Raw genomic sequence first — 14,145 nt, forward strand, 5'->3', positions numbered from 1 at the left:
CACAGTGGCAAGTTTGTGAACTTAATTGTCGTTAAGAACAATTTAGAAGTCCTGTGATCATTTCTAAATAATTTATGTTGACAGTGTGAAGTAAAGGTTGAGGTTCTTTTTTTTTAATCTATTTGAATATCCTATTGTTAGCACTTTTACTGAAATTAATTTTAAAAGGATTAAATTGACCATCTATGGATGGATCTATTTCTCGCTTCCATATTCCAAAGATTAGCAAACTTTTCTTTTTCTTTTTTTCTGAGACCAGGTCTCACTCATTCTCCCTGGGGTTGAATGCCATGACATCATAGCTCACAACAACCTCAAACTCTTGGCTCAAGTGATTGCCTTATCTCAGCCTCCCGAGTAGCTAGGACTACAGGTACCTCCCACAACGCTCAGCTATTTTTTTTAGAAACAGGTTCTAGCTCTTGCTCAGGCTGGCAGAGATCATCAAACTTACAAAAAGCCAGATAGCAAGTATTTTGGACTTGGCACAACATACAATCTCTGTCACATCTATTCAACTAAGCTATTGTAGCACAAAAGCAACTATAGATAATACATAAACAAGTGACTAGGGCTGTGTTCCAATGAGATTTTATCGATGTACTAAAATTTCAATTTCACCTAAATTTCATGTGTTATGAAATATCATGCTTCTTTTGGTATTTTTCTAATTACTTAAAACATAAAAACTATTCTTAGTTTGTAGGCCATACTAAGACGGACAAGCCAGATTTGGCCCATGGGCCATAGGTTGCCAACAACCTCTGTCCTGCTTTGTCCCACTGATTCAAATACCTGTCCCCAGGTCAATATTCCACTGGGTGGATTACAGGAGCTTTATGGCAAGTCCTGGAGGGAGGGAGGATGAGCCCTTCACCTCCTTCTTTCTTTTTGCGATTGTTTGGGGCACTGCAGGTCCTCTGCATCCCTGCACAATGTCAGCATTACTTATTAATTTTACAAAATATCTGTTAGGATTTTGACTGGGATTACCTTACATCTTCACATTAACTCTAGGAGAATTAACATCTTACTAATATTGAGTCTAAGTATCAATATATAGGTTGTGCACATACTTAAATATATAGGTTAGGTACATATTTAATTAAATTTACCCTAAAATATGATGTTTTCATGTATTTTAATCTCCAGTTGTAAGTAGCTCTTAAGCCAGTAGAATAAGTGAGGTTTTTGATTTCTTAGAATTTTCTATATATAGGATGATGGTATCTGTAAAATTTTTTATCTTCTTTTCCAACATTTCTCCCCATTTATTTTTTCTTCTTATTACACTTGCTAGAATTTGAGTAAAATGTTGAATAGAAACAATACCAGGAGAGGGGAGGCGGCAGACAGACCTGCGGCGGGCCAGCCTCGGCTGTCTCTCCGGCCTGGTTTTCGTCTGCGTGTGACCGTGCGTTCAGTCGGGCACCATGGGGAAGCGCGATAATAGAGTGGCCTATATGAACCCAATAGCAATGGCCAGATCAAGGGGTCCAATCCAGTCTTCAGGGCCAACAATCCAGGATTATCTGAATCGACCAAGGCCTACCTGGGAAGAAGTAAAAGAGCAACTAGAAAAGAAAAAGAAAGGTTCCAAGGCTTTGGCTGAATTTGAAGAAAAAAATGAATGAGAACTGGAAGAAGAACTAGAAAAACACAGGGAGAAATTGTTAAGTGGAAGTGAGAGCTCATCAAAAAAGAGACAGAGAAAGAAAAAAGAAAAGAAGAAATCTGGTAGGTATTCATCTTCTTCTTCATCAAGCTCTGATTCTTCCAGCAGTCTTCAGATTCTGAAGATGAGGATAAGAAACAAGGAAAACAGAGAAAGAAAAAGAAGAACCGTTCACATAAATCTTCTGAAAGTTCCATTTCAGCAACTGAATCAGACAGTAAGGATAGTTTAAAAAAGAAAAAGAAGTCAAAGGAAACAACTAAGAAAAGGACATTAAAGGACCCAGCAAAAAAAGAAAGATGTGTCCTGAAGATAAACCTTTATCATCTGACTCCTTATCAGAATCAGATTATATCGAGGAGATACGAGCAAAAAAGAAGAAAAGCAGTGAAGAACGAGAAAAAGCAACAGAAAAAACAAAAAAGAAAAAGAAACATAAGAAACACAGTAAGAAGAAGAAAAAGAAGGCTGCAAGTTCAAGTCCTGACTCGCCCTAACATTAAGAAAAAACCAGGATTCCCTTATAAAAGAAAGTGCAATGTTGGGCGGCGCCTGTGGCTCAGTCGGTAGGGCGCCGGCCCCATATACCGAGGGTGGCGGGTTCAAACCCGGCCCCCGCCAAACTGCAACCAAAAAATAGCCGGGCGTTGTGGCGGCCGCCTGTAGTCCCAGCTACTCGGGAGGCTGAGGCAAGAGAATCGCTTGAGCCCAGGAGTTGGAGGTTGCTGTGAGCTGTGTGAGGCCACGGCACTCTACCGAGGGCCATAAAGTGAGACTCTGTCTCTACAAAAAAAAAAAAAAAAAAAAAAAGAAAGTGCAATGTCTAAGGAAATTTCAACTGTGAAAACTACAACATATTTACTAAAATGCACGAATTTTCTTGTTTTTAGAATTATTCCTGGACTATTCAGTAGCCACTAAGGGCCCACTGTGTGAAAGGGCCATAATTATTGCCTGCTGCTTGAACATCTAGTTTTTCTCTTCCAGTGCTTGATGACTAACTCTGGGAGATGATACACTGCAGTTGTACTAGTGGTCAAGATATAGTATTTGGGAATAAAATTAATATTTTTGACTAGAAATGTCCAATGATAAATCAACAGAAATTGAATCTGGATACATCTTTAAGAGATAATCAGTAATGGCCAGAAGACTCTAGTTAAAATTTTTGAAGTAAGGATTATATTGATATTTTAAAATCCTTACTCTGTAGATAGGCGCATTTTAATTTTTCCCCTTTGTATACTTTTTATTTACCTGGGGAAGGAGCTATTAGGGTTGGGGGATTGGTTTGCTTCTCTTTAGCTAGCAAAATAGCGTGCCTTTGATCCTCACACATCCTATATTTGTGGACACAGCCATGGTTTACGGAGAGGTCAGAGTTGGATACCAGCAGTCTTACCCTTTACTGCACTTAGTGACATCCTTGGAGTCTATTGTATGCTGCTTTGAGTGAATTAGAGAAACAGCCCTTTGCAGCATGAGAAAGCCCCAGAAGGTCTGGGACTTACCTCCACTTCAATAAGACTGAATGTTTTTTAGTGTTAGAATGTGTTATGTCATTTGAATTAATTTTGATTCTACTTTGGCTTTAGAATGGAATCATTTCAAATGGACACTGGTACTTTTTGAACTTGATAGCTAATGATTCTAAAATGCATGTTTTATACTATTAAGTTTAATCCAGTCAAGAAAATTTTATGTAACCAGTGACAGTTACTTTATTTTTTTGTATGAATTTTGTTTAGGCTGCAATGTTTAGCTTTTGTTAACTCCTTACTTTACTGTTTTAAATTCATAGCTATGTTTAATGGCATATTTGCTACAATATTTAGCAAGTAAAAAAGCAGGGTCTTGATTCTTTTTTTTTTTAAACAGCTTCATATTGAAGCTGAGACTTACCATAAACAAGTTGAATGGTAGGCCTAGTATGCTGTGTCTTGTTATATAAAGCTATTGCCAGAATCTTAGTAAATATAATGTTTTAAATGTTTGTTGTCTTTGTATATTAATAACAAATTATGACATGTTAAATTTAAGTGAGAGTTAAACCTTATTGTTCTTCCTATGTCATATTTTACTAAGATTTTGTGCCTCCTATCTCCTGCTGAATTGTTTACTAGGAATGTTAAGAGGAATTGATAAATCATTTTCATTTTACAGTTTTATATAATCAGGTAGCAAGAAATGTAATTTGATGTACAATTTTGCCTGTTACAAAGGGTGTGCTAATGGTAGTGGTATATTCACAGAATGTGTTGGCATGACAGCAGGCTGAATAAACAGCTGTTTTACTGAAAAATAGCTGTGTTCTTATCAGCCACCTTTGGGTTGCAAGTAAAGTTAAAAGGTAAGCACTCCTAGGTATTAAATGGTAGATAAATAACACATATCCCGGAGATTTTTAGCTGTAAAGAGAACACATATCTTGGTAAGCTTCTTTAAATTTTTTGCTTGAAGTTGCATACTGTTTCCTAATAAAGATATTTATATGCTGTTTGAGTACACAGAAAAAAAAAAAAAGGAAAGAAAAGAAACGATACCAGTATGTATCACTTGCCTTGTTCCTGATCTCACAAGTGTTCAGGCTTTTATTAGAAAGCATAACGTTACCTAGGGGTTATTTACAGAAGCCCTCTCAAATGTTTTTTCTATATCTAATGAGATGCATATATGGTTGTTCTTCTTTAATCTGTTAATTTGGTTAATTACTTGATTACTGAATACTAAACCAGTCTTGCTTTCCTAGAATAAACTCTATGATGGATTGTTATTTAAATTTTGCTGAATTTACCTGCTAGTACTTATTAAAGATTTTTATGTTTATGATCAAGAGAGATAAGATCTTTTTTTTTTAATTTATTGTTGGGGATTCATTGAAGGTACAAGAAACCAGGTTATACTGATTGCATTTGTTAGGTAAAGACCCTCTTACAATCGTGTCTTGCCCCCAAACAGTGTGGTACACACCAAGACCCCACCCCCTAGCTCCTTCCCTCTCTCTTCTCTCCCCTTCCCACACCCCCACCGTGTCCTTAATTGTCATTAATTGTCCTCATATCAAAATTGAGTACATAGGATTCATGCTTCTCCATTATTGTGATGCTTTACTAAGAATAATGTGTTTCACTTCCATCCAGGTTAATACAAAGGCTATAAACTCTCCATTTTTTTAATAGCTGAATAGTATTCCATGGTGTACATATACCACAGCTTTTTAATCTACTCCTGGGTTGGTGGGCATTTAGGCTGCTTCCACATTTTGGCAATTGTAAATTGAGCTGCAATAAACAGTCTAGTGCAAGTGTCCTTATGATAACAGGGTTTTTTTCCTTCTGGATAGATGCCCAGTAATGGGACTGCAGGATCAAATGGGAGTAGAGTCTGGCCTGAGTTCTTTGAGGGTTCTCCATACTTCCTTCCAAACATTAGTTTGCAATTCCACCAGCAGTGTAAAAGTGTTCCCTTCAGAGAGATAAGATCTTAAGTTCACTCTCCCTCATCCTTGCTTTGGTAATTTGTTCAAATTCCCTTCTCCAGCTTGTGAGAGCTTTAAAAAGACAATGTATCTTCAAGGCTGGGTGTGGTGGCTCATGCCTGTAATCCTAGCACTCAGGAAGGCTGAGGTGGGTGGACTGCTTGAGCACAGGAGTTTGAAATCAGCCTGAGCAAGAATGAGACCCCACCTCTACCAAAAATAGAAATACCTGCCGGGCATTGTGGCAGGTACTTGTAGTCCCAGCTACTTGAGAGGCTCAGGCAAGAGGATCACTTGAACCCAAAAGTTTGAGGTTGCCGTAAGCTATTATTCCACTCTGCCTAGAGCAACAGAATAAGACTCTGCCTCAAAAGAAAAAAAAAAAAAAAAAGACATTGCATCTTTGTTATGGGTTTAGATTTATTACTCCCAAATAAAAAACATCTCTAATTTAACAATATAATCCTATGTGAAAATGACAAAATATTTAAGATTTTATCTTACAAACGTTTTCAGTTCTACATCTATTCTATAAAGTGACTATCTTCATGAAGTGTCATTTTTAAGTGTTCTGACATATATTCTATGTGTAAAACATACGATAAGAGAAAAAATAATTCCCCAAACCAAAGCAGGCGCTATACAAAAGGCAAAGTTATACATACCCATTAGAACAAATTCCTGCTTTTCACCACTTCATGCTTAATTCGTTTTTCAAAGAGGCTTTAATGCATGTACTTGAGTGATCTTTTCCTATTAGGTTGAACCATATGAAACTGATATATTTGAAGGTCAAAAAAAGGTCAAATGTTGGCAATTTCATATGGCTTACCCTCTTCATTTATCAGGTAACCATGCCCTTCTAATAGTGAATGGATTCAGTCTACAAATTGTTTCATCAGTACAAAAGCACCATCTGGTGGCAGAAACTAAAATTGTAGCTTTATACCTATTTATATCACTGCTGGCACAAATTCCTTCAGTATCCATGGGGAATTGGCTCCAGGGGCCCATAGCCCCTGCAGATACCAAAATTCATAGATGCTGAAGTCCCTTATATAAAATGGTATAGTATATAACCTATACATATCCTCCCATACATGTTAAATCATCTCTAGATTACTTGTAACATCTCATACCATGTAATTGGTATGGATTATAATTATTACACCACATTGTTGAAGAAATAATGACAAGAAAAAAGAAGTCTGTACATGTTCACTAAAAATACTGCAACAATCCTTTTATTTCAAATACTGTTATTTCAATCCACAGTTGGCTGGATCCACGGATGCAGAACCCATGGATACAAAAGGCTAACAATATATTCAATATTTCTCAATTGTTCTACCTTCTAATATGCTTTTTAAAAGGGCATTAACAAATTAGTGAAGAACGTTCGTACTGACAGTTTGAACAACCTCAAAATAAATAGCATACCAACATCACAATACTTGTTAGCAACACCTCATCAGCTTTGGAATACATGTAAACTATTTTCAGAAATCAAAATCTTGATTATTTCTAATTTTACTGATAATTAACATAATGAAATAAGTCAGGATGGGTCCTTCAAAACAATTTCTTTCACCCTATCAAACTTCCACTGACAGCCATCACTATCTGTAAAATTCTTTCCGAGTCTCTCAGATTTACTTTCCAGAGCTACAGAGGACAACCAAGGAGCCTTAAATGGGTGCCTACTCCGCCAACAGAAACAAGTACATTTTAGGCAAAATAGTACAAACTCTCTCTTTATTGTTTAACCTGCCATGATTCAACACAGGATAAGAGAAAATAACTTGACTAATCTAGTTATAAGTGACTAGACCAAGAAATCGATACATTAGCCAAAGGAAACCAAATACTGTTCTGGCAAAAAATATACAAACCATATCTAATGATGGGGTGCTTGGTAAGGGCACAAGCCATGGAATTGTTCCAAATTGAGTGATAACAAATAAATATTATCAAATCCTTTTATGAAGAAAAAAATAAATCCTACATGAACAAAGAACAGATGGTGATTCAAACTTAAGTTGAATCCTAAATGATGCAATTTTCTTAGGATACATTTACACATGCCTTTTCTGGAAGTTCAAGACACTTACCTAACTTCTCCTGTGTATACTTCCAATAAATCCTCAAAGTCATAGATAATCTTTGCATGTCGTCCACTGAAGCCATAAAGAGTGATAAATTCTCTCTCCTAACTATCTCACAGGCAATTTAAACTCAACCTAGTCCAAATTAAATTCTTCAAATTCTTTCCAAAAACCTGCTCTAACCACTCTCATGGTGAACAATATTACTAGCCATCCTAATATCTAAAATCCTTAATATCTCATCCTATCAATTCCCAAGTGCTGTCAGGTCTACCTTCTAAATATCTTTGGACACTGTCCCCTCTTTTCAATTTTAACTGTTCCAGACCCTCACCACATTAAAACTAAATTACGACAAAATCTTCGTAGTTCCTCTTTCTCCCTTGAAGTTTAAGTCTGTCTAACCTATTTTCCACATACTGCCAGAGCAACATTCCTAAAACATATATCCAATTATTTTTATCCCATAGCTTAAGACCTTTCAATGGTTCCCAATCACCTAGAGGATAAAATCTAAACTTCGTGGAGTAGCACTTGAGGACACGCACATCCAAGCCCGGCCGGACTTCAGTCTTCTGATTCTAGGCATACCAAATTGCTTGCAAGTCCATGAATGAACTAAATTTCTCAGGATTCCTAGCTATTTTCAAAATCTATACTATTTTCCTTGCCTTTCTTACCTAGCTAATTCCTAGTTTATAAAGACTCAATTCCTCCTGGAAGGCTTCTTTGGTGCCCTAGTATGGGTGGCTCATATAAATCCAGAGTTTGCTCATGCATAAATCCTTTTCTCTACCCATCATAAAACAGTGCAAAGGAAAAATGTTGAATGAGAGATACAGGGGACAACATGGATAATACCTATTACTTAGTATTTTTTAAGTAGAAAATAAGAGAACCTTTTCCCAAAAAATCCCTCTAAATAATATGTTTCTTAGACTTTTTAACCTTTCATTCCCTGCTTTAAGAAGCTACTGATTAATCTGGACTGTGACAAGGAAAAGAAAGCCTCAGATCTTTGGCTCCAAATTCCAGTAATACATTTAAAGTGTTGTCATCTATAAGTGAAGGTCATGCATAAATAACAATTTTAACAGCCTACTGAGTAGCAGTCACATCTGATTTCATGCATCTGCTCCTCTCCCCTGGGTTGCTCTGTGCCAGCCACACTGGCCTCCTGGTGGAGGCATCAGTGCCAGGCACGCTCTGCTTCAGGCGCTTTGGGCTTACTTCTTGGGCTTGCTCTCTCCACATTCACACTTTCTCCTCTCTTCCTTTAGGTCTTTAGCAAAAGCACCCTTCTCAGTCACTAACCACCCCTACTGATTGAAAGCTTCTCCTACAAGAACATAAGCTCCATAAAGACAAGAATTATGGTCTGATTTTTTAATACTTTAGCACCAGATTTTTTTCCCCTTAAAAGTAATAAATTCACTGAAAAAAAAAATAAAAAGAAGTAAATTCACTGATCAAAACTCAAACAAAATTTCAATAAAGGAACACCAGATGTCAAAACACAACAAATATTAAAACATAATACTCACATAAATCCATTCATTACAGTATATTAAAAATAAAACACCTTTTAAGTATAAAGCAGACCAGGGGTTCCTTACTTAGGTGACTAAACATAGTATGGGCAACCTCAAGGTTGCCTCCTTTATATCAAGGAACCTTAGACTGAAGACAAAGGCAATGGGAATATTATATAGAAAAAGAGAGTAACGCACCTATAAGGTAAATGTTAGGCCCCTGGTGCCCCCTATGTGGCACGGCTGCCATGCTGAGGACGAGAAAGCCTGCCACTGGATGCACCACAGTTAGAGGACAGACACTGCAAAAGAGGAAAGGCAGTGGAACCATCTACCAGGGAGATGAGAACTGAGGCCAAGTTAGCAGAGGGAGGATGGTGGATACTCCCACCTGAGGGGAAAAAACGGACCAGAAATCACAAACTGCAGATTTTAGCCACACCTGGATAAAGCACAGAGGAACTAAAGGACAATATAAGACCCCATGCAGGGGTGAGGGCCTCTCCCTTCCCAGCACAGACTCCTCAGGTACACCAGGGCGAAAACGGGGAGGGGCAAACGCCTAACAGAGACACTTAAGGCGTTCCTTAAAGGTTCCTTTAAATAATACTTAAAGGAACTTTTTACAGTCTGAATAAGAGTAAATTTTAAATGGATAGCATTAAAAGTAATTTTTCTATACCATGCAAGATACCAAAAACTATCAGATTATATACAGACTAAACATACATCTTCTCCACACTTCTGAGTTGTAATATCAGTAAATATACAAAAACATAAACAAAAGCATCAGCAATTATCTGACTTCATGTGGGAAAGAACTTCTTAGGCATAAAAGCAATAGAAGAAATAAGAAAAAAAATTACTAGATTAGACCATGTAACATTTAAAATTATAGTACATTAACAACAAACACAAAATTAAAAGCCAAATTTTTAAAAGCAGGAAAAATACAATAAAATAGATTAAATGCTAACATCCTCAACATATAAACATTTAGTCAAGCAATGCAATAAAAATTAGCACACTAAAATAGATCACAATAAAAAATAAAAATAAATAAAAATTTAAAAAATCATAAAAAATAAAAATCCAAAAAGCTACTCTGCCTCAGTAGCAATTAATAAAATTGAACTTTAAAAATGCTACGTTTTAGCTATAAAGCAATTATTTTTAAACTCACTATTGTCAGAGTGAAATAAAATATTAATATAGGGCAGCACCCATAGCTCAGTGGTTAGGGTGCCAGCCACATACACCGAGGCTGGCGGGTTTGAACCCCGCCTGCACCAGCTAAAACAATAATGATGACAACTACAACAACAAAACAAAAACAGCCGGGCGTTTTGGCAGACACCTGTAGTCCCAGCTACTTGGGAGGCTGAGGTAAAGTGAACCACTTAAGTCCAAGAGTTTGAGGTTGCTGTGAGCTATGATGCCACAGCACTCTACTGAGGGCGCCATAGTGAGACTCTGTCTCAAGAAAAAAAAAAAACCTAAAAAAAAAACACAAATATATATAAACATTAATGTAATTGAGAAATGTGTCATTCTTTCTAATCCCAATATTCCACTTACAGTAATCTATCTTAAGGAAATAATTAGTGATATGAACAAACATTTGCCCATAAAGATTGTTTACTGCAGTATTCCTTTTATTAGCCAGCAAAGGGAAGAAGGGATGATCTAGATGATCAAAAATAGGCATATGTTTACTGAATATACCTTATGAAACCATATAAAGCATTTTACAGCCATCAAAAATATTTCTCAAAAGATATGGCAAATGCTCACTATATTAAGTAAAAACAGGGTATCATATTGCATATACAGGATATACAAGTTATAATATATTCAAACAAAGAACACTATTCCACAATGAAAAAGACAAAACCTAGATATAAACAACATGAATAAATCTAAAAAAACAAACAAACAAAAACCCAAGAGGCCAGATACAGTGGTTCACCCCTAATTCTAGCACTCTGGGAGGCCAGGGTAAATTATGTAAGCTCAAGAGTTCAAGAACAGACTGACCAAGAGTGAGACCCGTCTTTAGTAAAATACAAAAACTAGCTTAGCGTTGCGGTGTGCCTATAATCCTAGCTACTTGGGAGGCTGAAACAAGAGGATCTCTTAAACCCAGGAGTTTGAGGTTGCTATGAGCAATGGCACCACTGTACTCTACCCAGGACATGGAGTGAGAGTCTGTCTCAAAAACAAACAAACAAAACAAGAAAACCATAATACAAAGTGAAAGAAGCCAGATACAAAATAAACACTGTATGAGTTCATTTTTGTAAAAGTTAACAATAGGCACAACTAAATTACGGTGATAAAATAGTGGTTCCTTCTGGAAGCGGGGTATGTCAACTGCAAAGAGCTCTGAGGAAACTCTCAGGGGTAATGGGAACATTCTGTATCTTGATCTGAGTGCTGATCACATGAGCATGTACACATATAAAAAGTCATCAAATAAAGTATAAATGCAAATACACATAAATAAAAGTATAAAATAAAACCATCAAGATAAGATATACACAAGATTTGTGCATTTTCCTGCACGTATATTATACCTCCATAGAATACTACAAAAATTGCACATTTAACCAACTTCAATTTGGTTAACTATACTTGTATGCAAAGAAAAAAGAATGTAAAGTACATTAAAATAGTAAAGGTGGCTGACTGTGGGATTGCAAATTACTTATATTTTATTTTTACCTTTCAGCATTTTCCACATTATCTACAATAAGTTGTATATGACTTTATATTACTTTTATGATCAGAAAAAACACTAAACTTTATTTTGAAACTTCTGTCATGCTTATAAAAGAAAATTCTGTTACACTAAGCACTGAGCTCTACTTGGTGAATGAATAAGAAAGTCCACAGGAAAGTTAGCACTATAAACTGTGGAATGACTTTAAAACTCAGTCCTGCCTGCAACAAATATAGGGTTCTCATGACTCAATAAAAACTAGTTACTGAATATTGTCAGATTTTTCTTTAATTTTTTTTTTTTGTAGAGACAGAGTCTCACTGTACCGCCCTCAGGTAGAGTGCCGTGGCGTCACATGGCTCACAGCAACCTCTAACTCTTGGGCTTACGCGATTCTCTTGCCTCAGCCTCCCAAGCAGCTGGGACTACAGGCGCCCGCCACAACGCCCGGCTATTTTTTTGTTGCAGTTTGGCCGGGGCTGAGTTTGAACCCGCCACCCTCAGCATATGGGGCCGGCGCCCTACTCACTGAGCCATTACTTCAAATACTCCTTTGTCAGCCTGATTTATCTAAATCTCCTGAAAAATGCCCAAAGTCAATTGTGTTTACAATGAAAATAATTCTTTGAGTTTCAGAAACTTTTATACTATACATAAAATAATAAATAAGAACAAAACCAAAGAAGACATACAAACCTCTGGTTGTACATGCCCCGAAAGTTGTAATTAGCTCTGTAATTTGGGAATGGCTTGGGATCTAACGGCCTGTAGATGGCAGGCTCTCCTCTTTTCATAGCAAGCCCATTCAGTTCCACAGTTGGAGTTATACTACCTGTTTAAAAAAATATTAAAAGCACACAAGTGAAATATTTTCACAATAAATCAAGCAAACTATATTTATACTACCTTTAACTACCAGGAAGGAAAGTAGGAGTGGATGGCCTACCAGTATGATTTTCTTAGGAAGTACATAAACATAGTAAAAAGAACAAGAAAATAGTTTCTCATAAAACCTCTTTGGGATTTTAGCAACATTTTCTGTACATTTATAACAAAAAATTCAAGTGTGCAGTCATACTGTTAAAACAAAAGTAAACAGAGATTCTTAGATTACTTAGTTTGAATAGCATTTTTAAAAGTACTGAACTTCATTACTTACCCCAGAAAGCTTACATGTTTTTAATCATTAAAAAATCACCCGTGAATAATTTTATTTGTACTTTGGTAATCAAATAACTAAACATTAGCAATGAATACAGTTATGTAAATGTCCATACTAAAATACAAAACTGCTATAAAAAAGAATAATACACACCTTGCTACCTTGGTTTTTTTTCCCCCTTTAACTTAAGGATATACCTTGGAGGTCACACCAAATAGTGTGTATTTCATATTATCTTTATCTAAGAAAGATAAAAATACAAATGTATGTATGAAAATAAAATTCCTGATTTTATTTTCTCTCTAAAAATTATACAGTATTTCCTAGTGCGATCCATTCAAGAACCCTAAAAGCAATGACCAGTCTATCAGCAATGAAGACAGCCAGGATTCAGAGTTTGGTTTATAATTATCATTTCCAATTTTAGAAAAACAACATTTCTTAGAAAAATGGCTGATTCCATCTAGCCAAGACACTGATAAATAATGGGAAAGAACCAGGCACTTATTTTGCCTTTGCTGAATAAATTATACTCAGAGCAAACAGATGATGAGGAAAAAATTCTTCATCTATTAGCTAGAAGAATTCCAGCTACCAAATACAATCAAACACAATGACCAAAAATATCAATATTTTGCAACTTCTGATTAAAATAATGATATTCTAAGCATCTGCAAGCTGCTACAACCATTAGGTCAAACAGTGATGGGGAATTTGATAATGGATGAATCAGGCTAATGATAACTGACCCAAATGATCAATTTTTAAAGTAAGAGACAATTAGGAAACTGCTTATAAAACAGTCTTGCAAAAAAATTCAATCCTAAATCTATCTAGGTTATCAGTTTACAGGAAATACAGAGAATAAGTAAATAAGACTCTACAACACCACAGGTATACAGTTAGCAAAACCAAGAATGTGGAAATTCTACAGAGACAAATTCTCTCTTTTCTTCAATAAATAACCAGTATTGAAAAATAAAAAAATGGAAAAGGATTTTATATCTTAAAAGAAACTAAACTAAACTAAGACATTAGCAACCAAATGCAATAAACGGTCTTCCTTTAAATCTTTATTTGAATAAACCAACAATGAAAAAATTTAATATTAAGGAATTGTTTTATTTGCTTGATAATGATATTGTGGTTAGTTTTTTTAAGTCCTTAACTTAAAATTCAGTATGTGTCTTAAAGATACATTCATGGATGAAGTGATAATATCTGAGATTTACTTGAAAATAATCCAGGTGGAGACAGATAAGAAATAAAACTGGATGGCTGCCATGTGTTAGTAATTGTTGAAGGTGGTGACAGGTACCGGGTGTTCACTATCTTAACTACCTTGTTCTCTCTACTTTTATAAAAGTTTGGAAAATTCCATAATAAAAAAATACACAACTTACAACTATATCAAGCCATTTTAAGTACCAAGAGGTTATTTAGTATAACATATGTATACACGTTTTGACAA

The 14,145-nt window shown here is 35.8% G+C and overlaps 1 protein-coding gene and 1 pseudogene across 8 annotated transcripts in view; one reads left to right on the forward strand and one right to left on the reverse strand.

Moving 5' to 3' along the window:
- STAU2 (staufen double-stranded RNA binding protein 2) overlaps nucleotides 1–14,145 on the reverse strand; it is a 329,861-nt gene that overhangs the window by 220,913 nt on the left and 94,803 nt on the right. For all 8 annotated transcript variants that reach the window (XM_053559242.1, XM_053559239.1, XM_053559244.1 and 5 more), the window contains one exon: nucleotides 12,209–12,344. In XM_053559242.1, coding sequence (XP_053415217.1) covers nucleotides 12,209–12,344 — 136 coding nt within the window. The remainder of the gene's footprint in view (nucleotides 1–12,208; nucleotides 12,345–14,145) is intronic.
- Nucleotides 1,356–2,203, forward strand: LOC128563786 (protein FAM133B-like; annotated as a pseudogene).

This window comes from Nycticebus coucang, chromosome 13 (genome assembly GCF_027406575.1).
Source record: "Nycticebus coucang isolate mNycCou1 chromosome 13, mNycCou1.pri, whole genome shotgun sequence".
NCBI lineage: Eukaryota > Metazoa > Chordata > Mammalia > Primates > Lorisidae > Nycticebus > Nycticebus coucang.